General features: G+C 32.2%; 2 protein-coding genes across 2 annotated transcripts in view; one reads left to right on the top strand and one right to left on the bottom strand.

Moving 5' to 3' along the window:
* The window catches only part of LOC105336028 (alanine--tRNA ligase, cytoplasmic), a 609,144-nt gene that overhangs the window by 109,332 nt on the left and 472,788 nt on the right, over positions 1–27,024 (top strand). The window lies entirely within an intron of this gene.
* LOC136273456 (transient receptor potential cation channel subfamily V member 3-like) lies at positions 7,631–9,835 on the bottom strand. The gene has a single exon (XM_066077881.1). It carries the CDS (start codon positions 9,494–9,496, stop codon positions 7,631–7,633), a length of 1,866 nt encoding a protein of 621 aa, XP_065933953.1. The 5' UTR covers positions 9,497–9,835.

Raw genomic sequence — 27,024 nt, 5'->3', positions numbered from 1 at the left:
ACATAGTAATGCACACAACAAGCATCAAGCATGGCTATGATTTTATTAATCAACCCAATGTTTATATTTTCAATCACTCTACACGTGGTTGAACACGAACGATTACTCTGTTCTGAGTATCATCGTTTAACATAAATAACCGCTAGATGGTGAAATAATACATACATCTAACACGATTTTCATGTTTTAACATAAATCAAACTAAGATATGATACAAAAAACGACTAGTACTTATGTATTTTGAGAATATTATCCGAACACATATACTTCCGCTCAATAAAAGAAAATGTCGTTTTGCTCAGAGGTCAGCCATTTTATGACGATGTGTTATTCCACCTTAAACCCTACGATATTTGCTGTTTATACTTTTATAAATCAAAACTAGATGCTGTCATTAGACAGTAATACCCGCACCAAGTGTTTGCCCCTAAATAACACTGTTTTGTACCAGTTTAATAAAAAATGAAGGCCACATGCAAGCTCCGGTAATACATTTAAAATTATAATTTTCATAACTGAAGGATGAGATCCCTTCCCATATATAATAATACACATGAGCAGCACTTTATGTGCAATTTGAGGTTGAACCGTTTGCAGTGAATTTTCAGTTAATCAATAATCTTAACATTTCATGTCATAGAAAGTATAATGGTCTATATAATTATTACAAACAAAATTAAAAATTAAATTATGCCCCCTCCCCTTGACGGTTGCCGGTTTTAGATTTGCGTCTGTGTGCCTACATGTACATCATCGTGTGCACAGATTTAGAGAAGGGGTGGGAGTGAGGTGGTCCAGACTCCCCCCCCCTCCCCAGGAAAATTCATTTATATCAATTGTAAAATTACCAAAAATACACCTTGGACCCCAATGTTCTTACAGACATGTAAACGCTCTAACCCATTGCGCTTCAATGTTAGGTAACATTATTTGGGGGATAAATATTTAATTAATATCTAATATACTTTATTGTTTATCTCAATAGGAAGTATACATTACAATATGCAGGTGTCCCGCACCACCTTAAAGCTGTTATTTACCTAATAAAATAGTGCAAGTGGATTTGAAGAATAGGTCATAAAAATACATGCATGTTACAAATATCTGATCTTTGTCTGAAGTTACGTACACAACACAGGTTTGCAGGTCTCATTAGCGGGTACTAGTTTTACCAAGCTCTTCGATTAGATGGGTTCACGTGTATACTGTGATACATGTCTGTGTTTTCCATATGCAGAAAAGGATTAATTAAGATCAGCTAAAGGAATTCGTTATTGTGTTTTAATTGGATTATCATTATGATGTTGATCAATATAGGTAAGCATAATACATGTAGTAGCGCTAGCAGTAGACAATATAATGAGATGCCAGCATACATAAGTTCTACTTTCACTTTCTAAATGTGATCTCCCTTTGACAGCATACTGTACCATCATCTTTTAATATTTAAATAAGATTATCATCGTTACATGTACCTATCCTATCGCATTTGTAAAGTTTCTGTCATTTTTTTAGTTGCAAAAGTTATTTTTTTTCATTTCATTGTCAGACTTGCACTATTGAGTTGACCCCATATTTACCCTGTATAAACAATTTCTTATTAAATTTGTGTATTACATGTAAGTAAGTGTAGACACTTAAAATTATCATTTTTATATGAGTACTAAAAGGAAGGAAGGAGTATTTCTTTCTTAATGTTATATAATGCATCAAATACAATATAGGTTATGACCTTATGGGACTGTTCTGACCCCATGTAACAGGAAAATACAAATCTCTTCTAATGTCATTATGATGCATAAGATGGTGTAAAGTACATTGATGACCCCCAGGTGTTGTCTTTAACAACCCCCCCCCCCCCCCCCCCCACCTTTATGAAATAGGAAATGATGATACACTGTATATTTTGTTAACTTCAGAGATCTGAGACCTTCATCCCTAAACCATATAATTTATTCTTGCTCTTTGTGTCATTGCGCGTAAAATTGTATATAGATTATGCCCCCTTGGAGACACCCTGACATTCTAGAACTAAAAATAATAAAGTATTTTATCTTATTCATATGTAGTGTTTGATCCATGTGGGTATAACTCCTAGCCTAATGATGTCACTGCTTTGTTAAGGAGACTTTACAATTGCCCTAAACAGGCAAATACACATGCATATAACATTTTGTTTATAAATCTTAAAAATTGAATTATGTTAATGTGCATCAGGAGAGAAAAAGCAATCAAGAAATGATTTAAAATTTGCTACTGTACACACGTAAGAATTTTTTAGAAGACTGAATCTTTAGAACCAGGTTAGTTGGGGGGGGGGGGGGGGTGAATGTGGAGTATAAACATTTAATTGAATCATTTATTGTTATTAATTTTAACTTGTCAATGAATACTAGTTATTGATCCTAAGGTAGAAATGTTACCTCTGATCATATCTCAATAGATCATTTGTCAAATATGCAAGGTGTAATGTAATTTTTGTTAAGATTACCATTTTTTACCAGTTTATAAATTTTTTAGACACCCAAATTATATTTTGATTTTAATAGATCATTCGACAATTAAGGGGGGGGGGGGGCAGTTTATATTTGAGTTTGTTTGGGGGTGGGGGTACCAAGTCATAAATTTGACAATTTTTAAATGTAATTTAAAATAAGACTAAGCCATACTACAGTCATCAACATGAATAGTATAGAACAAAACACAAACTAATACATGTATATATACATAGGAAGTATTACAAAACATAGATGATTTATCTATATCTGGGTTCTTAAATTGAATCATATATCATGTACATATTATATTATTGTTTCTTTGTTCAAGGCATTTCAGATGGTATGTAGGTCATGATCCCAAGTGCTTTTCCTGAAATTATCAAATATCATAAAAACCATTGAGATCCCCACCTTAATCCAAAGATATTATTCCTCTTTAGGTCATGGCGCATCAGATCATTATGGCATGTAAGTCATGACCCTAAGGTGTCATCCTGACCCCCTTAGAATCAGGAATTGTCAATTATCTTTAAATTATTGATGTTTGATGATCCTATCTCTATTTAGTCTTTATTATTAAGTCTCCCGAATGAAATTTGGAGACTTATTGTTTTTGCACGATTCTTAATACATGTATTATTATTCTTCGTCTTCTTCTTTTTCTTCTTTCCCGCTCTGAACTTGTTTCTCAGAGATGGCTGAACAGAATTGTACAAAACTCTAGGATATGATTGGCCTGCATATCTAGTTGTGCACCCAGGTTTAATTTTTCTCATTATGGGTTAGACAACCACTTGGGGGGGGGGGGGGGTGATGTCAAAAGGGTGTGGGGTCTAACATTGAACCTTGTAGGAAGAATCGTAGACTCTATTGTAAATGGTAACTTGAAAACGGACAAAGATAATAATATAGGGATTTCATAATCATATATTGACTGTCACTGGCAATATATAGGGTTTATTAGATCTGACCCCTGGGGTCATCCCCACCACCCAGGAATTTGAAATTACCATATATCTCAGAAACTGTTACAATCATGACCCCTAAACCATATATATTCATGTTTCTGATGTCAAGGGGCATCAAATGTTATGTAGGTCATGGGCCCTGTGGGTGGTCCTGACCCCCTCTAACAGCAAGTCCCTTAATATCTTCAAAACAGTTGAGATCCCCACCCTTAAACCATATATATTCTTGTTTCTTGTGTCATGGGGCATCAAACGGTATGTTGGTCATCGGCCCCGGGGGTGGTCATGACCCCCCTCGAACAGGAAGTGCACGAATATCTCGAAAACGGTTGAGATCCCCACCCCTTAACCATATATTTTCTTGATCCTTAAATGGCATCAATAGGTTTGTAGGTAATGGGCCTCAGGGTTAAATTTAATTTTTCAAAACCGTAATGCACATCTATGGAACAATTCCTATCATATCCCAAATATGATGTGTCTATCCATTAAATCATAAAAGGAGTTTTAGGATCTATGTTTTTTTGAAGTGATAAACGTCAATTTTCTGCTACTTTTTGACTCCCTGGATGAAATTAAAATTTTTAAAACCTTACTGCACATCTATACAACAGTCCCTATTATATCCTAAGATATGATGTGTCTATCCATTAAATCATAAGAGGAGCTCTTGGATCTATGTTTTTTTTTTTTAGAGAAAAACGTCAATTTTCTGCTACTATTTGACTCCCTGGATGAAATTTAAATTTTTAAAACCTTATTGCACATCTATAGGACAACCCCAATAATATCCCAAGAGATGACGTAGCTACTCCAAAAGTTGTAAGAGGAGTTTTGGGAACCATACTTTTTTTGCAAAAAATCGTCATTTTTTGTTGCCCACTGATCACACCTCAATATGACACCCCCAGTCATATTCTAGATATATATGCTACTGCCAAAAAAAATGACGTTTTGAAACCAGTTTAATTTTTATGTAAAAAAAAAAAGCACATCATTTTTTAGCCATTAAATGACCCCCAGAACAAAATTAAAAATTCCGAAACCATATTGCGCATCTATAGGATACCCTAAAACATATCCAAAAAGATGATTTGTCTACTGTTGAAAATGTAGGAGGAGTTCGAGGAAGAAGGTTTTTTGTGAAAAAACGTCATTTTTTTTACCAATTATTTGACCCCCAGGACTACCAGAGAATTTTTGAAACCTTTTTACAAAACAACATGACACCCCAGATCAAACTCTAAGAGTTCATATTGCTGGTTTGTAAGATGTAAGAGCAGTTTGAGAAAGTAAAACGTGACAGACGGACGGACGGCCGGTGTATGAAGAATACGTAACGGACAGACAGACGGACGGAACAGGGTAACAACAATAAACCCGAACTTTCTTTAGAAAGTGCGGGTATAAAAACAGTTGAGGATGGAGTCTTTTCTGGTTTTTGACTTATCAAACGTAAATTTGATCATTAAATCAAGATGAAAGGAAAATGAAATAGTATATTTTTCTTTCTTTTTTTCTATCATACAGCTTGGCATAGAAAAAGTAATCAATGTTTAGAATCTAACAAGGACTATATTTTTGGCGTAATGTTGGCGTAGGAAAATATCACATGTTTCGCAATTCAGAATTGCTGCAGATTATTGAGTCTGTTTTAGCATTTTAAAAACAAGAATATTAATGTTGGATTTTTTTTACTAATGTGAACTAATGATATGATACTTGGGTTTCAGAATATGTTTTTAAAATGTTACTTGGCTATTAAATTACATTTTTATAAGTTTTTTTAAAGCGCCCATTCTATACATTGAATTTTGTAAAAAAAAAAAAAAAATTACTAGAATCAGTTTTTCTCTCTTATTAAATGGTCAATATATTAGCTTTTCTGTCAATTTATATCTTTATATAAAGTCTTCATAATACATAGAAATCTGAAAATTTTTATTATTGGAAGCATAAAAAAAATAATCAAAATTTCTTCAAAATTTAAGAAAATTAGAGGAAATGCGGGCTAAGCAATATCAGTTTTAGTTTAAATATATTCCAATTTAGTAGTATAAGCTGATAGACATTCTGATATTCTATCATTTCATTGAAGAATCAAATCTTCATATCTTATACAAATGTCTACAGAACTACACAGAGCTACACTTATTTTTTATCATCCTTTACGTTGAGGAAAAGGTAGTGACCTTGACCTGACCTTTATGCGAAAACGAGAAGGTCAAATTTGATTATACTGATAGAATCATTTGGTAATATGTTCTGTTTGACTGTGTCAAAATTTCATGAATTTCTTATTATAAGAACACAGGGGCATCGTATCCGCTCTACACTCTATGACATAACTATAAATAAAACACAAGGGAAGAATCGAAAGTAGGACACGATTTGTAAACAATGTCAAAAAACAACTTACTTGACAAAAGTTACGCAAATCCTCCCACACAATTTTGCAAATGTTGTCAAAAAAAAAACACGTTCACATTGAAAAATTCCTAATAAACTCGGTAAAAAGCGTTTTTATCTCATTAAAACCGCTGCGTGCCGCAGACATACAATCTCTTCGCCCAAGAAAAGATAACTCTGTACTTTCTCTCTCTATGTTCAGTAATGATAGTAGAGACTTCTGATGTAAACTGTAAAATGCCTGGGGTAATTTTCGTCTAATGTAACTACCGTAAGCAAAATAATATTCGTTCCGATATATTTGGCATGTACTTTAATTAGCGTAATTTAATATGCAATTGTTTAAAAACAAATATATATTTCCTATCATTTAATCTTTTGTAGAAATGTAAATATACTAGTAATTTCATATTGACAATTAAAACAATGCTGAAATTCTTAGGCAACGACAATTTATTTTGAAGGTATGGGTTGCAAAGACAATACATAAATTATGAGTATTTTAATTGTTGAATAAAAAATTATTTTAAAAAATTATATGTCAACACCAACGTAGTATATATCTCATTAACATTTGAGAGAAGAAAAAAAAGATTTAAAATTAAATACTGTTTCAACACTTTTTCATCATCATCATTATAATTGTTCATTCTAAAATTACTAAATATAACAATATTCCTTAACTAAATTTAAACTATACGAGTCTTTTTCTTCTAAATCAAATTGTCTTTCTCTAGTGGTCGGTATAAAGTAATTGCAGTAGCTGGTCGAACAATTCATTGTTCTCAAATATCCTATCATTACATTGTATCTTTAAAACCACAAATATATACACCATAAATATACATTGTGACAGCAGATCTGCATTGTATGAAAAATTTTTTACATATATTTTGAAATTTTAAACTGAATTCTACTTATTTATTTTAAAATAAGACTGTCCATCATTCAAAATTCACCCCTACCCCCGCTGCAAGTTAAAAATTTATTTTTTTGTTTTGTTATTGATGTTTCGCGGAATTTGACAATGTATCATTATTATACATAAAGGCTGAAATTCCCGAGAGTTTTCGGATGGCGAAAGTTAAGAGTTATCTTTTCTTGGGCGAAGAGATCGAATATCTGCTGCAGACAGCAGTTTTAATGGGATAAAACACTTTTTACCGAGTTAATTAGAAATATTTCAAAGTGAGCGTGTTTTTTTACAACATTTCCAACATTGTGTGGGAGGATTTGCGTAACTTTTGTCAAGTAAGTTGTAGAGCGGATACGATGCCCCTGTGATAAGAAGTATGTTTGATAACGAGAAGACTCCTTCCTTAATAAGATTAATCATCAGGGGTACATGACAAAAGTGTCCCTGAACAATAATGATATTCCAGGGAAATTATTTATTAAAACATGGTCAATTTCAGAAGCTAAATAAAATTCATATCAGTTAAATTCTTGACCCGATAATATCAATAGTGGAAGATTGAATAAGTTTTCTGACGATTAGGTATATTTGTATAATTTGTATTAATTAAACAAACAATTGTTTATCAATAAACAAGCTTTCTTTCAATGACTGATGATGCACTCATTGAACTATTTTCGGATTGAAATTAGGCAAAATTGTTTTAAAAGATTACAAAAATAAATGAAATATAGTATTGTTTATTATACTTTTACATAATCCATCATCGCAGAATTAGATCATTGTATTTAAAAAAAAAAAAAGAATGATCGGATTATCAAATGATGTATCACATTTTGTCACTTCGACTGTGTTTTACTATCCGGAATTTGGGATGATTTATGTACCTGATATACATGCAACGTAACCTCTTTTTCAGGATAAACTTTTTTCAATCCTCTTGACTTTCGTAGTTGATTCTTCTTAGCGTTTATTTTTTTCTCATTCTTGTCATCACTAAAGTCATCGAAATCTTCCAACAATTGAGTTAACGAATAATACCGCTTTTTGCTTTTTAGTGTCATGTCACTTTTTTTTTCAATCTGTGTAATATCACTTTGGTGCAGATGAGATGCTTTCTGTTGTCTACATTTTTTAATATATCGTTTATAGATAGGCGATGGTTCAACATCATCACTTCGAGTCCAATACTTTGCCTTCTTCACTAAAAACTTAAAGATGCGTAGTTGTTTGAATAAAACAATGTCCTCAAATAGCTCTATCATTCCTAATCTGCTATATGCAAGATATGAATTTCTATTATTGTGAACATCAGAAAAAGTATTGGTCATAACAGCAATCAATGCATTGAAAAGGATGATAAAAGAAAGTATTGTAAACGCAACAAATATTGAGTATGCAAGCCCTGGGATCCTTGACTTATTCAACACGTCTATGTTATTTAGACCTACTCCTAAGTTAAACATTGTGAACAGAGAACTTAAAAAATTATCAAACTCTTCCACATTATCCGTTCCATGGAAAAGCATATACATAATTGACGTAAAGGGAGACATAAAACACATAGAAATAGCGGAAAAGGGAACAAAATCTTTTAAAAAACCCGATCTCATCATGAATGTGAAAGAAACAAGACCTTTGAAGAGGGGAGAAAAATAAAGCATGAAATACCACCCAGATATTAATGCAATTACTAAATAATAGTCAAAATGTATTTTTAGGGGGAGCAAAACGCATTCCATTAATGCTCCGATTGCAATGAGCAGCAAACATACGATGTAGTCCAAATTATGTCGCATTGATCCAAATTTGCGAGGGTTTCCCAATTTGCTCGAGCAACGTTCTGTCAAACGTTTTATACACAAACAAGCCAGGCATAGGTATATAACTCCAGTCGCAAAATATATGAATGTCACCATATACAATATAATTACACTGATGTCACACGATGTTTCGTTGTTTTCAGAACAAAAGAAAATCTGTGATTTTGTTATTGATGATGCTGTAAACACAAACATAAACGACACGTGTACAATCATCCACATAAGTAGGGTGCACTTGTAGGCCATCCATTTCTTTTCTAAAACGTACTCCACCAACCATATATTAAGGATTCGAAATAATTCATGTTGTGAACATCTGGGATCAAAAAGAATTTCTAATATTGGAAGTTTGTCTTCATTTTCTAATTTTTCCAAATAGCCTATCAATCGATCAAATTCAGTCACGTCGTACTCTCGTATGTCAAACAAACCGTCCTTTGTGTCTGTAAAGTAATATACATCTTTAATATCGATTAAGATTTGAAAAAGCTCACTAACGCCAAGTTTTGCAGACAATTCAAGTGGTGTTAAGCCGGAGTTGTTTTCCCAGAAAAGAATATCGGTTATTTTCGTATATTTTTTTCTTTTCTTGCGTGATTCGCAAAATTTTGAAAAATGCTTCCATAAGAATTTGAATGTTGGCTTAATATGTTCCATTTTTTCAGGATAATCATCGGCATATTTGATTAGAGAATGAAATACAGTGTCACCATGTTCGTTTTTCAGCCAAATTCTGGCATGATTCTGTAAAAGAATTTCTATTATTTTAGAATCTTTGTTCTTGCAAGAAAGGGCTGCAACGCTTAATGGTAGCTGTCCTATTAAAACGGTGTTTTTAAATTTATCACCTTTTGCAGATATGCAAAGCAACGCTTGAGTCATTTCATTGACTTTTGCAATTTTCAGAATTTCTACAACATGTGTTGTATATTCTCTCACAATGGCAACATGCAAGGGTGATTGACCTTCAAAGCCCTTGACTTTGCAATCTCTCTGTTCTTTCAAAAGTTCAGGGTGTTTTTCTGCAATATTTTTGAAAAATGAAAATGTTGCAGGTGTATTGTATTTTAAAGCTCTGTGTAAAATTGATTCTCCGCTGCAATTTGTTTTAACTTCATCGTTAATTTCCTTGAGTTCGCTTTCAGAATATTTTTGAACATTTATTTTCCTAATAGTTTTATGAAACGTAACCTTGTCATCTGAACACAAAGCGTTGATAACATCTTTGAAACGCTCCATTTCTCTTTAAAATCTGCAAAAAGAAAAGTTTGTTTTCAGTGTTTCATAAAATAATCTAATCTCACAATTATACATTGTTTGAATATGTAAGGTAGGCTTTTATATTAAGTCTATTTATGAAAAATTTTTATAAAGGAATCCCGGCAAGCAAAGTCTTCGTTATTCTTTATATTATATAAATGTGCACATATGGTAGAAAAATTTATCAAAATAAGCAACAAAAGCAAGTGTAATTATATAAGTATCTTCCCCCAATATTGTAACCTAACAGCGTAGCGCAGTGGGTAAGAAGGTTTACAACGAATCTATATGTCATGAGTTCGAATCCCACTGGGGGTTTTACAATTTTTACCTCTCAAAATATTTTAAAAAGCTACCTTTTGGCTAAATATTGAAAATTCTTACCCGATGAAAGTATTTCAAAAATGATATACTTTAACTAGACTTTGACCCGTGCGTGCACGGGTTGACATTGTATATGACATCAAACATTTACGAGATATACATCGAACACACCGTATTGTTGCCATTTACACAATAAAGCTTTAAGCTTACAATAATGCTATTCATTTCACTACACTCTGCTTAGTTACAATAATCTGTGTCTCGGGACAGGCCTATATCACAGTTAAAATGCCTCCCATATACCCATAATGTAGCAAAATAGCTCCGAAACGATTTTAAAGAAAATTAATGAAACTGCATTGAAAATAACAGTCAAATTATTCAAAATAAAGCATTTTGGGGCTGTATATACCTTTCATCTATAAATTTAATTCATATTAATGAATAATTCAACACTTTCTTCAGCAACGTTTTTCACTCACTTTTTCACACACAACATTCGTTTTATATATATATATATATATATATATATATATATATATATATATATATATATATATATATATATATATTACTTTATTGTTCGTGTCGTTGGTTATTTTTAGTGCTTTTTTATATCTCATCTTAAAACCGTGTATCTTTTGATCCGACACTTTAGATAACGTGTGTTGTTGGTTTGCTAGTGCTTCTTATATATATATATATATATATATATATATATATATATTATACATACCCTTTTCCATATCACAGCTTGTATCAGCCCGAGACTCCAATATCAGCCCGAGGGGCCGAATGCCCGAGGGGTGATATTGGTCGAGGGCTGATACAAGTTGTGATATGGAAAAGGGTATGTATTATTATATTTATTACATACTTAATGATAAATTTAAAAAAAAATTAACTCGAACAAATTGATTATTTATATTATTTGAAAAAAGTCTGCACATGTACATGTATTTGATAAAATATGAGTTTTTTTAACAAACATGAAGCTACAGAACGGAGTTTCATCAGGTTTTAAAGTTGACTGCTTTTAAACATTTGCTAGCATTTGAAGTTTTCAACTGCACTTAAAAATGTCGACTGTAACTGAAAATATTTTATTTTTCGTCTGTAAACATACAATTTTAAAATGCCGAAAAAAGGCAGAGGAGTTCCGCAAGGGGTGTGATACGGATCCGTATCAACCCTGGAGGGCTGATAACTTGTATCAGCCCCGGAGGCCGATACGGATTTTGTGATGTCATCTGTATCACATATGCCAAAAACCTGTATTTATTACTAAGTATGTAATATATATATATATATATATATATATATATATATATATATATAACCGAATCTTGTCACTTAGGTGTAAACCGTCTGAGTTGTCACATAGGTGCCAATGGTTGTTTTCATAGGGAAAATGTATCTTTTAAGAGATTATTCATGATGACATCGGGAGAAAAGAAGATTTTAAGAAAAAAACATCTGAATTTCGGACAAAAAGAAAATTAACAAAAAAATGATTTAGCTTATACAATTTTCTTTGCACCTAAGTCCTTAGAAGTTATTACTGAATTTTTGCACCTAAGTTTAACTATCACATAGGTGCAAACGAAGGGAGAAAACCACTCCGGCCTTATTCCTGACTGACCATTTATTAATTCTTTATTAACATGTTGGAGGGGGGGGGGTGTTAGGATAATTCTATTTTAAGTACACATTTTCACTATGAAAACATTAAACTATTTTCTAAACGATAATTTTTCATTTAATCCTTAAATGTTTATTATCACCAGCAATGAATTATTAAAATCATAATATGTGTGGTCAACTAGTAACCACTGTTGGCCTTTTTAACTGTGTGTTGAATAAACACATTGACATTATTTAATTAAGTGTTTAATTTCATACCTACGCCGAACGCTCAACATAAACATAAATATCTTATTATGAGTGATTTAATTGTGACTCTTGCAATTAACAACATCGAAAAATCATTAACAGAATACATAGGAAAATGTGATAATTATTATGTTAATATGTCATGTATTCTAATCATTCTTATTAATTTTCTGTGAAAAAAAAATGCATCTTTTTATCCGACTCTAAGACTTAATCGATAAATTTGTGCTCATCGTTGTTTGCTAAATATACTTCAAAACAAAACACGTCATATCCGACTCGAATGTGGGTCAGATCTAAAACGCTGCGTCGGGAGCGGATCAAGTGTGCTTTAAATGCATAGAGGACATCTAAGCACATTTCTTAAGTGTTATTCCTTTAAACTGTTGAACTTGGTATTGTTATAAACTTGTCCAATTGACTAATAAATTAATCTGTTGATTAATGGTTTTTAATTTCATAAGTAATTAATTGATTTATTTAAAACCTTGATGAATAATTGGTTTTGGAATTGTAACATTGATTTATCATTTTTTTTTCTACCATTTTTACAACAAAAATTCTCGTCAATTTTTTTCGTCTTCAATATTTTTAAGATTAGAAAATAGGTTATTTCTGTTTGTTTGTTAAAATATTTTTTTAAAAATACAAATGATTTTTATAGGTAAAATTTTTTTGCGGTGTTCAAAGTAGCTAATATATCGTTGAAAGATAAATAATCTGTTTTGAAAAAAATTGTATTTAGATTTTTTTTCTAAATGATTTTAGGAGCTTTTATTTTTCAAAGTAAATAAGTTATTTAAGCTTGCGATAAAATGTTTTAAATACCCGAACATTATGGTTTGTAAATACCCTGCCACCTTATTCTTTTTGTTTACATTTTGTTGCAGATATTGTGTTCACTTTTTTATTGTTATTCTTAACCTGCCCTTGTGTCTTAAAAAGTAAAACCACTGAGTAAAACTGGCTGAATATATTGAGAAGTGGACAGGAAAGAAGTCTAAACTCCTGCAGCTGATTAAAAACAATAAAAATTATTTTCGGGTTTTGATTCTTTGTTTCGTATGCAGTTTATTGGTACAATTAAGATATTTTCTCGTTTTGAAAAATTGCTTTATGTGAAATGTCACCCTCAAACGCATGTTAGTTTATTCCCCAAACGAATTTTTGCCAAACAAACACCTTATTATACATGTTAAACTAGGCAATTATGGGATCCTCTTAGAGGATACAAGTAGAATTTACCTGTGTTTGCCTTGATTACTATATTCAGAGAAAATATTGTGAGTTCATTAGAAATGAATGAAAGTTTCTATTTTAATTATGGGTTGTTAAGCATAACAAAAAATGGAGTTATCAATCATTTTTTAAACTAAAAAAGCAATGTTTAAGGAGACAGTACTATGCATCTTATATAAACAAATCGCATAAAACAATTTCCGAATTGGTTCGGTATTTTTTTACTGTTCATAAATGTGAACTTTAAAAAAAATTCTAAATGAATAAATCTAATTAATTCATTAAAATTATTAATTACTAATAACTATAATAACAATTAGTATATTATCTACATTGCAACCTTTTACAGGGTTCAGCCTTCTATTTTATCCATGTGTAGGCATTTTACACACATTATCCACCCAAAGAAAAGAAATATCATATATAAATAAAAACATCAATAGATCTGATCGGTTAATGTTTACAAAATACTTTTAAAAGAAATATCATTTAGTCTATCTCTTTCATTTAAGATTTAAAAAAAAAACCAATGCAATTCATTTACTATTTCTTTTACAATCAGATTTATTATTTATAAAAACACATCAAATTTCATTATGAAAAAATATCACAAATAATATAACTGATTTAGAATTTAATCCCTCAAGTTTATCAATTAAAAAAATAAATAAATGCATCTATTCTTTCACATATAAAGACAGTTTGTTTCATTTACAATGTTTTGACTAACCATCTACCTATTCTTACGGAGTCAATACGGTTAATCAGTAAGTTAATCTTATACCATTGTATTTAACAATGAATTAATGTTTTAGTTTAAGAACGTGTGTTTATCCATTTTTACAATAGAAAATATAAGTAAATCGTTTATTAAAGTGACATTCTGCTTTATAAACACTGTAATTTATACTGTAAACCAAATAAACTAAACTGCACCCGGCCCATTTGACCTATAGGTCACTTTAGCATTAAATTATATAAGTCGTTTTAATTTTCTGTGATTAAAGGTTGTGTGTACAAATTTGTCTAATTTTCTATGGCAATTTTGATTTAACGCTTTGAACATATAACCCGTATTATTATTATTTGGGTGATCATTATATAATTTATCAAAACATTTTACCTTATAATAACTTAAACTTGACAGCCTGATAAGATGTGTTTTTTAATCGTCGACAGAAGAGTTTGAACAGAAAATACACGTAAAATCTTGTTTGCATGTCTCCAGACACGCCACAATGCATCAACGTCAAAAACGTACTAATCCGCTTGACGTAATGTTTAAATTTTGAACAGTTTAATTAGATTTTAAAAAGTTAAAGGCATCTGATTTGTACAGTAAATTCCAGAAAAATAAATTATAAGGAATGAACTCAATATCTACCTTCGATATGCTCGTATTACTTAAGTTGAAGCAATTTACGCTTTTTTATAACTCGCTTCGCAGATTTAAAAGTGTAAACTGCCCCAACCAAGGTTATCCTCGTATAACTTGAGTAGACATTAAGTTTATTTCTTAATTATAGCTTTCATATAAACATATACAATTTTGTTATCCTGCCAATGTATGCATAATATGTACCTGGTTCTAAAATTTATACATGACTCTCTGTTTATAAGCAGTATAAAAAGTGTTCTAATCCAAATATACGAGAGCATGCATGAATATATTTTGTATATAGATCTCAAACCAAAGTTGTCAATTACTATGAATGAGGACATGTACGTAGACACTGAAAGCAGATATAAATATACAAATGACAAGAATTACCGTAAAAACTTGTATCAATACAATCTGAAAACATGTATATACAATAGTACATCGATGTTAGTCCATTATCAATCCATTTTGAGCACATACAGAAAAATTTGGTAACCCCAATAATAGCCCGTTGATTTCATTCTTTTGGAGATGATCGATGTTTGTTTGTTTTGTTTTTGTTTGTTTTGTTGTTGTTTTTTTTAGGAGATACTTTTTACTATTTCTTCTATTATCAATCGTGTAAAACAAAGAAATAGTGTGTATTCTGTTCTATGGTTATTTAGCTCTTTGCGTTTGTATAGCCTAGTGTTCAACTTAGTAACAATGGTGATCCTTTCAGTAGATATTAACAATAGCCAAGGGTACATTATGATAAATAATGTGATCCTTTCAGTGGACTGAATTAAAACCTAATGGTACTTAAGTATACCTGTTCTGATCCTCTCAGTTGATTTTATCACAAATCTAGGGTAGTAAAGATGACATGTGGTGATAGCTCTGGTTGAACACTGTTCAAACTGTGTAATGTTAATTACTGTTGATATCCTCTAAGTATATTCAATACTGTGGTTTCATCAATATTCGTTGAATACCAATTTTTTTTATTTCGTTGTTAAGTTTATTCTTGAAATTAAATATTCATTAAACTGCATTTTCCACTTATATGGTGTATTGATAGGGTTATTGGCCACGAATTAAAGTATTCTTGAAACTGTGATTTTCACTTTATCCACGAAAATTGATACCCTTTAATTTTAATGAAACCATAGTATATAATTAAAGCTATTAACAATCTCCAATGAGACGATTAAAATACTTATACAATAGTATCTTACGTTTTTGATACAATCAACTGAAATTGTACCATGTTATAATTATGCATCAGTATCCTATACTATTGATACAATCCACTCAGAGGACACAATGGTTGAAGAAAAGTACCCTAGGATAATCGTACAGTCCATTGACAAGATCACTACATGACCTAGACTTGTGATACAGACTACAGAGAAGATCACAACACTTAAACATTATTTTCTTACACTAAGGGTACCGTCAACTGAGAGGATCACAACAGTTATTCATTAGTTCCCTAAAAAGCTATACATATAAACTATGCTATTCATACTGTTCTCCAAGATAAGATTTAAACTTAAGTACCCAGCCTATTTAAGGGATCACAAACTGATATTGCATAGTAAGAGCCAGATAACTGTTACATCTAAGTGACCTAGACTACTGATAGAGTCCATTAAGAGGAGTATAACAGTTACATGTAAGTACCAAATATGTTGTTAGATTTTACATTAAGGAACACAAACGTTACACATTAGTTCCTTACAGTTATTTATAAAGTTCACTTGGGTATTGATGCATTCCACTGAGATAATCACAACTTAGTACCATAAGCTATTTGTGTAGTCTTCTGAAAGAATCACAACATTTTCATAAGTACTCTTTGCAATTTAGTGACAGGGGCATAACATATAATACTAGCTCCCTAAGATGTTGACACAGTCCACTAAGAGGTCACATAAGCTATGCATTGCTACCTAAACCATACATAGAGTCTACTGAAATGATCACAACAGTTGCACATTCCTACTCCGGGTAATTGTAACAGTCTACAAAGAGGAGGGAGTTGTTTTGCTTCCAATGTCCAGCCCCTCGGGGATTTTCACAAGTATAGAGTTCAAGAAATATACCCAAGTGATCTGTAAACCTGTTATTGTCTATGTTTGGCGCCTTTCTTAGAAAAATATTATTCATTGGAAATGATAACTGTTCTGAAGTAAATACATAATCGATCCTACTTTGAGGGACATTATATCCACATTACACCATGTTAAGCCTTGTTCGTAAGTTTTCCCACCTGATAACCAGCAATTTTTAAAAAAAAATGTTTTCAAGATTTTCTTTAGTACACTAACGCTTTTATCTTTATTATTTGTATAGTGGGCGTTTTACTTACTTACGGGCACCGCACTTGTCGATTTTCTTGCCCTTCTTGTCATTCCGCACATCTTTCAGCAGTTCCTCAATGTTGGGCTGTCTCTCATTTGTCGCTCCTTTCGTACGCGGGAAGGAAGCACAACAGTTATATATTGGTTCTATGTGTCATTGTAACAATATAATTCCACTAAGAGGGATAAAACGATTATACATTACGAAGTTATGCAATTATTAGAGTTCATTTAGAGGATCAGAGGATATCTAAATACTATCATATGCTATCAATACTGTATTACTTAGGGAATAACAACAGTTAATTTGAACATATTTTATTGCATTATATATTGCAATGGGATTAGGCACAGGTTATAAAAACTTAATTCGCCCTCTCCCTACATGTTAAACAACAAATACCATATTATTTCAGGTACGTCTCAGTTTGTACTTATACAGTATCAATTTCATCAGTACGTAGATATTTGATAAATGTAGTAAGAAAGTTAATGTTATCTACTAACAACAGTTAGAGGTAAGTGCCCCAGTGTAATGAAAAAGTACGTTGACAGGATCACAAATCATACACATTTGTTCAATATATATGCTATTTATACAGATTGCTAAGAAAACTACAACTGTTACAGTCATTTTATGTACATTAATATCTTTTACAACCTTAGCTTTGCTATGATATGCAATTCAAATGATATGCTATGAGATTTAAATGTAATGCTAGGAGATTTTATGCTATTCTATGAGGAATTGAAATGAATGGTTAATGATATGGTATGTTAGGCTATGCAATGGTATGTTAGGCGATTTAAACAAAAACGCCTCCATACACAGGGGAGCTCTAAACATATCAATGTTAAATGATTAGAAGCCAAAGTTTACCACTAATCTGCAATGTGAACATTAATTCTTTTTTATAAAAGCATTTGAAATCGAGTTAAAAGCATGTTGTATACTATGCTATAGTATGCTATGGTATGATATGACGAATGAGAATGTATGAGATTGCATGCTATGTTATGATTTTGATGCTATGGTATGAGTTTCTAATGTTATGCTATGCGATTTCAATGTTATGTTATGCTATGGTGTATGTTGTAAAAGATATGCTTAAATTGACTGTACGCATACATATCATAATCAAATGATAAAGTACAGGAAAGGGTCAAAACACTTATGCATTGGTGTATGATCACTACAGTCCACTACGAAGATAACAACAGTAACAAATTAGTACCTGGCTCTTTTGACACAGTTTACTATGAGGATGAATCATTTAAGTATACGAGGCTACTGATACACTTCACTGAAGAAATAACTACACTTTTGATACAATCAACATAGCTGATTACAACACTTGTACTTTGGAACCTTTAAATCATCGACCTTTTGATAGTCTACTTAGAAGATTACAACAGTTATTCATTGGTACCCTAAGCTATTGATTCAACCACCCGAGAAGTTAACAACAACAATAGTACTCATATATATTTTTCAATGAGAGAATCTTAACATTTGAATCTTATGCACTGATATGGCCTCTACATAGGATCACATTGTTTTGTATTATTAGGGTACAGATTCCTCTTAAGTAACCATAGCAGTGACACTTTATTACATGTACGCTGTTCCATTGAAACAGTTATCTAAGAGAATCCCAAATTAGCGAACAATAATGATAGAGTTCATTGGCAAATCACAACTCATATATTATGGAACCCTTAGCCATTTTTAAAGATTACTGAGGAGATCACAACAGTTGAACATAAGTATATTTTACAAATTATACTTTTCACTTAGAGGGTCAAAACAGTTGCACATTGTCTTTCAACTTATTTATTCAGTCTTTTGAGAAAATAACATGGTCATTGGAAGAAAAAAATGTTCGCTGACAAAAGGATAAAGTTAATGCGATAAGTTTTTAACAATGTTCTATACTAGGTTGTAACCTATGTTTTTTTCACTGTTCTGCAGTCATCGGAAGTATTTAACTTCCCTGACTTGCAGACTGTTTTATTTGTTGAGGCGTTTTGTTATTATCAGGCCATAGGCACACACAAAACTCATACACAATAAAGGCATAAAAATGACGTGGCGAATACAAACTGTAATCAAAACCAAATTTAAAAAAAAGATTACAAAATAGGAGCAGAGCAAACAAAATTAGAGGAGGGATCAGCTACCATGTATTTGCAAGTATCCTCTTGTGACAGGTCACACCCACCGTGTATTCTTTGTAGTCATCGGAAAACTGAAAGAAAACCTACATAATTAGATGATTAATTATGGTCTAACAATAAGTAAAAAAAAAGAGTCGATCAGCATGCGACCCAGTGGAAGATTGTATTTGCGGACAGGTTCCTAGTATCGACCATAAAAGTTTTATGAACTTTTGTGTCTTTAACTTACCTCGCCTTAAAATTGTTTATACGTAAAGCATGCCCTTGCGTATCAAACTGATCGAGAGACTAAAACTCTATCATACGCATTTGATGAAGATATACTGCTACATAAGTAAGGACAGTTGACTATAGAAAGATTGAAGTCATCACGTTTATCATAAAATTTTGTTCTTAGGTTATCACCCATGTCCCTTTTCAGTGAAGAATCCAAATATGAAACAGATAAAACAGACTCTATAGTATCTTTTATTTTAAGTTCGCCCGTATATATCGAGTCAACATAAGTACGTAAGTAACAATTGTTAATTAGTAATATGTCGTCGATATACTGAATGTAAGTATTGAAGGCCACAGCGAGTGATTTATATTTTTTCTGGTACAAGCGTTTAATAAATTCTGCTTCATATTATACAAATATAGGCCCGTCAATGATGGGGCACAATTAGTACTCATGGTTCCCATAAATGATATAATTTTTCGATAACTTGTATTAACATTCCTCTTGCCAAGGGCGCGAGATTCAGAATACAAATTAGACGCATTTTTTAAGAATCTTACTTTTGAAAAAGACTGCTAACCAAGGATCAAGCGCATTCAAATACAATTCAGCATTTTAACACTTTTTAAAGAATATTTTATACCATGATGTAAAATGTTTTTACTGTTTTACAGGCGTCCGAAGTAGGTAGAATCCCACACTATTATAAACATAATTAACGTATTTAAAATAGCATGTCAGCTGACATCTTCGCTAGCCAAGGGTTTATGGGGAGCGAAGTGGATTTCATTTCGAAAACTCGGGTACAGTGCCTCCACAACAATGGTCTTACCAGATCGCTTTAAAAACCTATATATTTTACTGGTGATTGAACATAGTTCTACAAACTTGTCAAGGCTCGCGTGATAGCATGGAAAGTAAACATGGCGAATGTAGAAGTTGCCTATCCCGTCAGTATATACGTTCCTGCTTACCATGGCTTATGGTTATTGCTTTTAAAGGTTCAGTGAGCTGTGTTTTATTCACGATAACGATACCTGGTTTTATAGCATAAAAGCTTTCATAGAAATCGGCGACTTTTCACTCCCAGTACAGGTCCTTACAAAACACTATAAAGAAAACATCCCGTACTTTCCTTGGGTTATAACTTAATTTGTATTTAATCACTACTAAAAGCATCGTTAATTATGTTGCGATATTCGGTAGTCAACATGTTTTCAAGTTGTATTAATGCCATGATGTGTATATAACCCGTTGTTTATTTCGATCAAAAAGTATATATGCAATATGCTCGCTAGAGAGCGCATCCACATCACCGAGTTTTCGTAATGAAATCCACCAAGGGTTTATGGGGAGCAAAGTAAACAGAAACCCCTTGGCTAGCAAAGATGGTCAGCTGAAAGTTTTCCAAAATCAGTGCAATTTTTTTTAACCGTACTTTATACAGTGTTGTAAAATGTGGGTTTTTTTTACTGTCTTGAAGGCGCCTATGGTACAGTCATTTCATGGAGGCACACAAATTCCCCATACAGTAGCGCCTATAAGACACTAATTTCTATCGATCATTTTTACAGCTTCAACTACGATAATAAAATTTTGAAACTGAGTGGATAGTCATCATAACTCAAACTGTTAACCCTTCCGAGTCTCTAAGATTTTGTTGATACTGGTTGAGTTTGTTTGTGGAAATTATACCATTGAACTACGGATTATTAACATAGTTAAAAAGCATGACATTGTCAGCTGACAGTAGGATAAAAACATGTTTTTAACAATATTTTATTCAATGTTGTAAAGTGTGTTTTTATTTCACAGTCTTGCTGGTTTTTTGTAGTATGTACAATCCCAGACTTGCAAGCTGTTTTACTTGTTGAGGCTGCATGTCTATGAAAATGGCAAAGGCACAGTATAGACCTAATGATATACCTTATGTAGCTTCTATAAACAATAGCCCAGATTTGATACATTGAAATAAAAGAAATTGGGAATAAGGGTGTACAGTAGAAAGGCGGCGCTTTTGTAACAATTGGTGTTACCTGGCTGACCCCAGATCAGAGTTTTAATGTGTTTCCTTGACATATTTCATAGCATTAATAGACAAAAAAGCACGATAGCAAGAACACTTATTACAAGCATTTCATAGAGAGACTCACTTTCAAATATAACTGTTAACCAATGGCCAAGCGCATCTCCATGATATTTTTCCATCCAGGTTATAATTAAGTCAGATTCAGGTGCCCTTTTTAAGTCACTCAAAAATGAAGTCAATCATAAGGACAGATGTAACACTTAACCGAAGTATGTTGTATGTTGAATACAACCTCAAATTTAAATATTTGTTAATGTGACCGTTGACTTGATAACAAGCTCTACAAATATGTTTTCAAAAGTCTTTGACTTCGTATCCGTATTATAGACATTATTTTCTAAACATCATCTTTACGGTTCGAACTAAGAAAACAAGATAGTTTGAACCTGACTGTAGAGGCAAAGTAACTCAAACTGTTATGACTTCTGAGTCTCAAAACTTTTGTTGATATAGGTTGAGTCTTTAGTGGAAATTATACAATTAAACCACGGATTACGTTTTTTAACATTTATTCTCTTTCCGAAAACATAATTTATTTTTTAAAATCTCTGCCTTATTCAAACAGTGATGTGCAATTAACGGAAGAGCCATTGGAACAGCCGAATCATGCTGACAAAAATAGTGCACAAAGATTTGATAATTTATAAAAGAATTTTATTTTTCATTCTGTAGTTTGATGAATATACTTTTGGTTTATTAAGAAATTAATCAATTGAATTCATCTTACTAATAAAATGTATTTACATCAATGAAATATTATTCAGCGTAGGTTAATATCGGGTCGTGATCTGGCGTGAAGTCTCGTGGAGAGTCAGTATTGTTTTTCGTGAAATTCTAAAGGAAGGCTGTATTCATACGCACCAAATTTGCTGATTGGGTCTTCTGTGTTATGCGTAAATATCACTCAAATGCAAGGGGGAAAGAAAGGAAATGTAAATATTGTATGTTGAATACAACCAACAAATTTAAATACATGAATTTTATGATCTGACCGTTGGCTTCATAACAAGCTCTACAAAATATGTTTTAAAAAGTTTTTCACTTCCCAACTGTAAAGGAGACACTAATTTCAATTAATCATTTTTATAGCTTCAACCAAGAAAATAAGATTGTTTGAACCTGCATGGGCGGAAATCATCATAACTCAAACTGATAATTTTTCCGAATCTCAAAGATTTGGTTGATACTGTTTGGATTTATATGTGGATAATAACAAATGAACCACAGATTATGAACAAAGTTAAAAAAAAAACACGTCAGCTGAAAGTAGGAGAAAAAATAAATGCAACATGTTTTTAACAATATTTTAAACCATACTAAAAATGTGTTTTTTCACTGTCTTGCCGTGTCTGTAGTATCTAGAATCCCGGACTTGCAGGCTGTTTTTCTCGTTGAGGCCACATCCCTATAAAAATGTTATCTAGCTGAAACCAGATCAGAGATGTTTTTGATACTGGTTGAGTCCATATGTGGATATTATACAATTGAACCACCAATTGTAAATATTGTTGTTATCTAGCTGAAACCAGATCAGAACTTTTAATGTATTCTCTTCACAGATTCCATGCATAAAAAGGCAAAACATGCACAACAACTGGAAAGCTAAAACACTTATTAGACGCATTTCATTAACTGTCTTACCTTCAACTAATACTGTTATGCAATGGCCAAGCGCATCCTTACAATATTTTTGAATCTTAATAAAGTCAAATCCATGTGCCCTTTTTAAGTCACTTACAAATCATGTCAATTATGTGAACACATTAATATTCAACGGAGGTATGTTGTATGTTAAATACAACCACAAATTTTATCCATTTGATGATGTGACCGTCGACTTGTTTTCAAAAGCCTTTTAACTTCCCAACCGCAAACGAGGCACTAATTTTTATCAATCATTTTTATATTTCCAACTTTATAAAAAATAGTTTGAACCTGCACGAGCGGAGAGTCATCATAACTCAAACTGTTAACGCTTCCGAGTCTCCAAGATGTTTTTGATACTGGTTGAGTCTATGTATGGATATTATACAATCGAACTACCAATTATAAACATATTTTAACAAACACGTCAGCTGACAGTAGGATAAAATTAAAGCAACATGTTTTTAACAATATTCCATATCATGTTGTAAAGTGTGTTTATTCACCGTCTTGCAGGCGTCTGTAGTATGTACAATGCCGACTTACAGGCTGTTTTTCTCGTTGAGGCCAAATCGCTACAAAATGCCACATGCATACACATTTCAAACATAGTGGCGCTTTTATGGTATTCTTTATGTTGGCTCCATTAACAATAGCCCTGATTTGATGCAATACTGGACAATAATTTCTTTAATCCTACACTAGAATATAAGTAATTTAGGATAACGGTGTACAATCGAGGTTCAGCATTTTGATAACAATTGTTGTTATCTAGCTGAAACCAGATCAGAGATGTTTTTTATACTGGTTGAGTCTACATGTTGATATTATACAATTGAACCACGAATTACGAACAAAGTTAAACAAATATATGTACATCAGCTGACAGCAGGATAAAATTATTGCAACATGTTTTATGAATATTTCATATCATGTTGTAAAGTGTGTTTATTCACCGTCTTGCAGGCGTCTATATTATGTACAATCCCGGACTTGCAGGCTGTTTTTCTCGTTGAGGCCAAATCGCTATAAAATGCAACATGCAATTAAATATTTCCAACACAGAAGCTCTTTTATGGTATACTTTATGTTGGTTCCCGTGAACAATGTCCCAGATTTGATCCAAAAAAGGACAATTTTTAGTTTATTCCTATACTAAAATATAAGGAATTCAGAATAATGGTGTACAATCGATTTAATATCGATCGCATTTCTATTACAATTGTTGTTATCTAGCTAAAACCAGATAAGATATGTTTTTGATACTGGTTGAGTCTATATGTGGATATTATACGATTGAATCACTACTTATGAACATAGTTTAACAAACAAGTCAGCTAACAGTAGGATAAATTTAATGCAACATGTTTGTAAAAATATTTCATATCATGTTGTAAAGTGTGGTTATTCACCGTCTTGCACGCGTCTGTAGTATAAAAGTACAATCCCGGACTTGCAGGCTGTTTTTCTCGTTGAGGCCAAATCGCTATAAAATGCCACATGCAAACAAATTTCCAATACGGTAGCGCTCTTATGATATACTTTATGTTGGTTCCATTAACAATAGCCCACATTTGATGCAATACAGGACAACTATTAGTTTAATCCTTCACAAAATTTTTAAATAATACGAAATAACGGTGTACAGTCGACGAGGTTCAGCGTTTTTTCTACGATTGTTGTTATCTAGCTGATACCAGATCAGAGATGTTTTTGATACTGGTTGAGTCTATATTTGGATATTATACAACTGAACCACGAATTATAAACATAGTTTAACAAACAAGTCATCTGACAGTAGGATAAAATTAATGAAACATGTTTTTCACAATATTTCATATCATGTTGTAAAGTGTGTTTTTTCATCGTCTTGCAGGCGTCTGTAGTATGTACAATCCCGGACTTGCAGGCTGTTTTTCTCGTTAAGATCAAATTGCTGTAATATGCCACATGCAAACAAATTTCCAACACAGTAGCGCTCCTATGGTATACTGTATATTGGTTCCATAAACAATAGCCTACATTTAATGCAATACAGGACATTTATTAGTTTAATCCTTCACAAAAATATAAGGAATTTGGAATAACGGTGTACAGTCGAGGTTCAGCGTTTTTGTAACAATTGTTGTTATCTAGCTGAAACCAGATCAGAGATGTTTTTGATACTGGTTGAGTCTATTTGTGGATATTATACAATTGAACCACGACTTGTGAACATAGTATAACAAACAAGTCAGCTGACAGTAGGATACAATTAATGCAACATGTTTTTAACAATATTTCATATTATGTTGTAAAGAGTGTTATTCAACATCTTGCAGGCATCAGTAGTATGTACAATCCCGGACTTGCAGGCTGTTTTTCTCGTTGAGGCCAAATCGCTATAAAATGCCACATGCGAACAAATTTTCAACACAGTAGCGCTCTTATGGTGTACTTTATATTGGTTCCATAAACAATATCCCACATTTGATGCAATATAGGACAATTATTGGATTCTACACTAAAATATTAAGAATTCGGATAAACGGTGTACAATCGAGGTTCAGCATTTTTGTAACAATTGTTGTTATCTAGCTGAAACCAGATCAAAACTTTTTATGTGTTCCGTTTACAGATTCCATGCATTAAAGGGCAAAACATCCTCAAAAGCAAAAACACTTATTAGAAGCATTTCAATAAGTGTCTTACCTTCAACTAATACTGTTATCCAATGTTTACGCGCTTCCTTACAATATTTTCCAACCTTAGTAAAGTCAAATGCATGTGCCCTTTTTATGTCACTTACAAATAATGTTATTATGTGAACACATGTTGTTATCTAGCTGAAACCAGATCAGAGATGTCTTTGATAATAGTTGAGTCTATTTGTGGATATTATACAACTGAACCACGACTTATTAACATAGTTTAACAAACAAGTCAGCTGACAGTAGGATAAATTTAATGAAACATGTTTTTCACAATATTTCATATTATGCTGAAAAGTGTGTTTATTCCCTGTCTTGCAGGCGTCTGTAGTATGTACAATCCCGGACTTGCAGGCTGTTTTTCTCGTTGAGGCCAAATCGCTATAAAATGCCACATGCAAATTAATTTCAAACAAAGTAGTGCTCCTATGGTATGCTGTATATTGGTTCCATAATCAATAGCCCACATTTGATGAAATAAAGGACAATTAATAGTTTAATCCTATACTTAAATATAAGGAATTCGGAATAATGGTGTACAATCGAGGTTCGGCGTTTTTGCAACAATTGTTGTTATCTAGCTGAAACCAGATCAGAGATGTTTTTGATACTGGTTGAGTCTATTTGTGGATATTATACAACTGAACCACGACTTATGAACATAGTTTAACAAACAAGTCAGCTGACAGTAGGATACAATTAATGCAACATGTTGTAACAATATTTAATACCATGTTTCAAAGAGTGTTTATTCACCTTCATGCAGGCGTCTGTAGTATGTACAATCCCGGACTTGCAGGCTGTTTTTCTCGTTGAGGCCAAATCGCTATAAAATGCCACATGCAAATAAATTTCCAACACAGTTGCGCTCCTATGGTATACTTTATATTGGTTCCATAAACAATAGCCCACATTTGATGCAATACAGGACAATTATTAGTTTAATCCTTCAAAAAAATATAAGTAATTCAAAATAACGCTGTACAATCGAGTTTCAGCGATTTTGTAACGATTGTTGTTATCTTGTTGAAACCAGATAAGTAATTCAAAATAACGCGGTACAATCGAGTTTCAGCGATTTTGTAACGATTGTTGTTATCTTGTTGAAACCAGATCAGAGATGTTTTTGATACTGGTTGAGTCTATT

This window comes from Magallana gigas, chromosome 3 (genome assembly GCF_963853765.1).
Source record: "Magallana gigas chromosome 3, xbMagGiga1.1, whole genome shotgun sequence".
Classification (NCBI taxonomy): Eukaryota; Metazoa; Mollusca; class Bivalvia; order Ostreida; family Ostreidae; genus Magallana; species Magallana gigas.
This window is presented reverse-complemented; position numbering and strand designations above follow the sequence as displayed.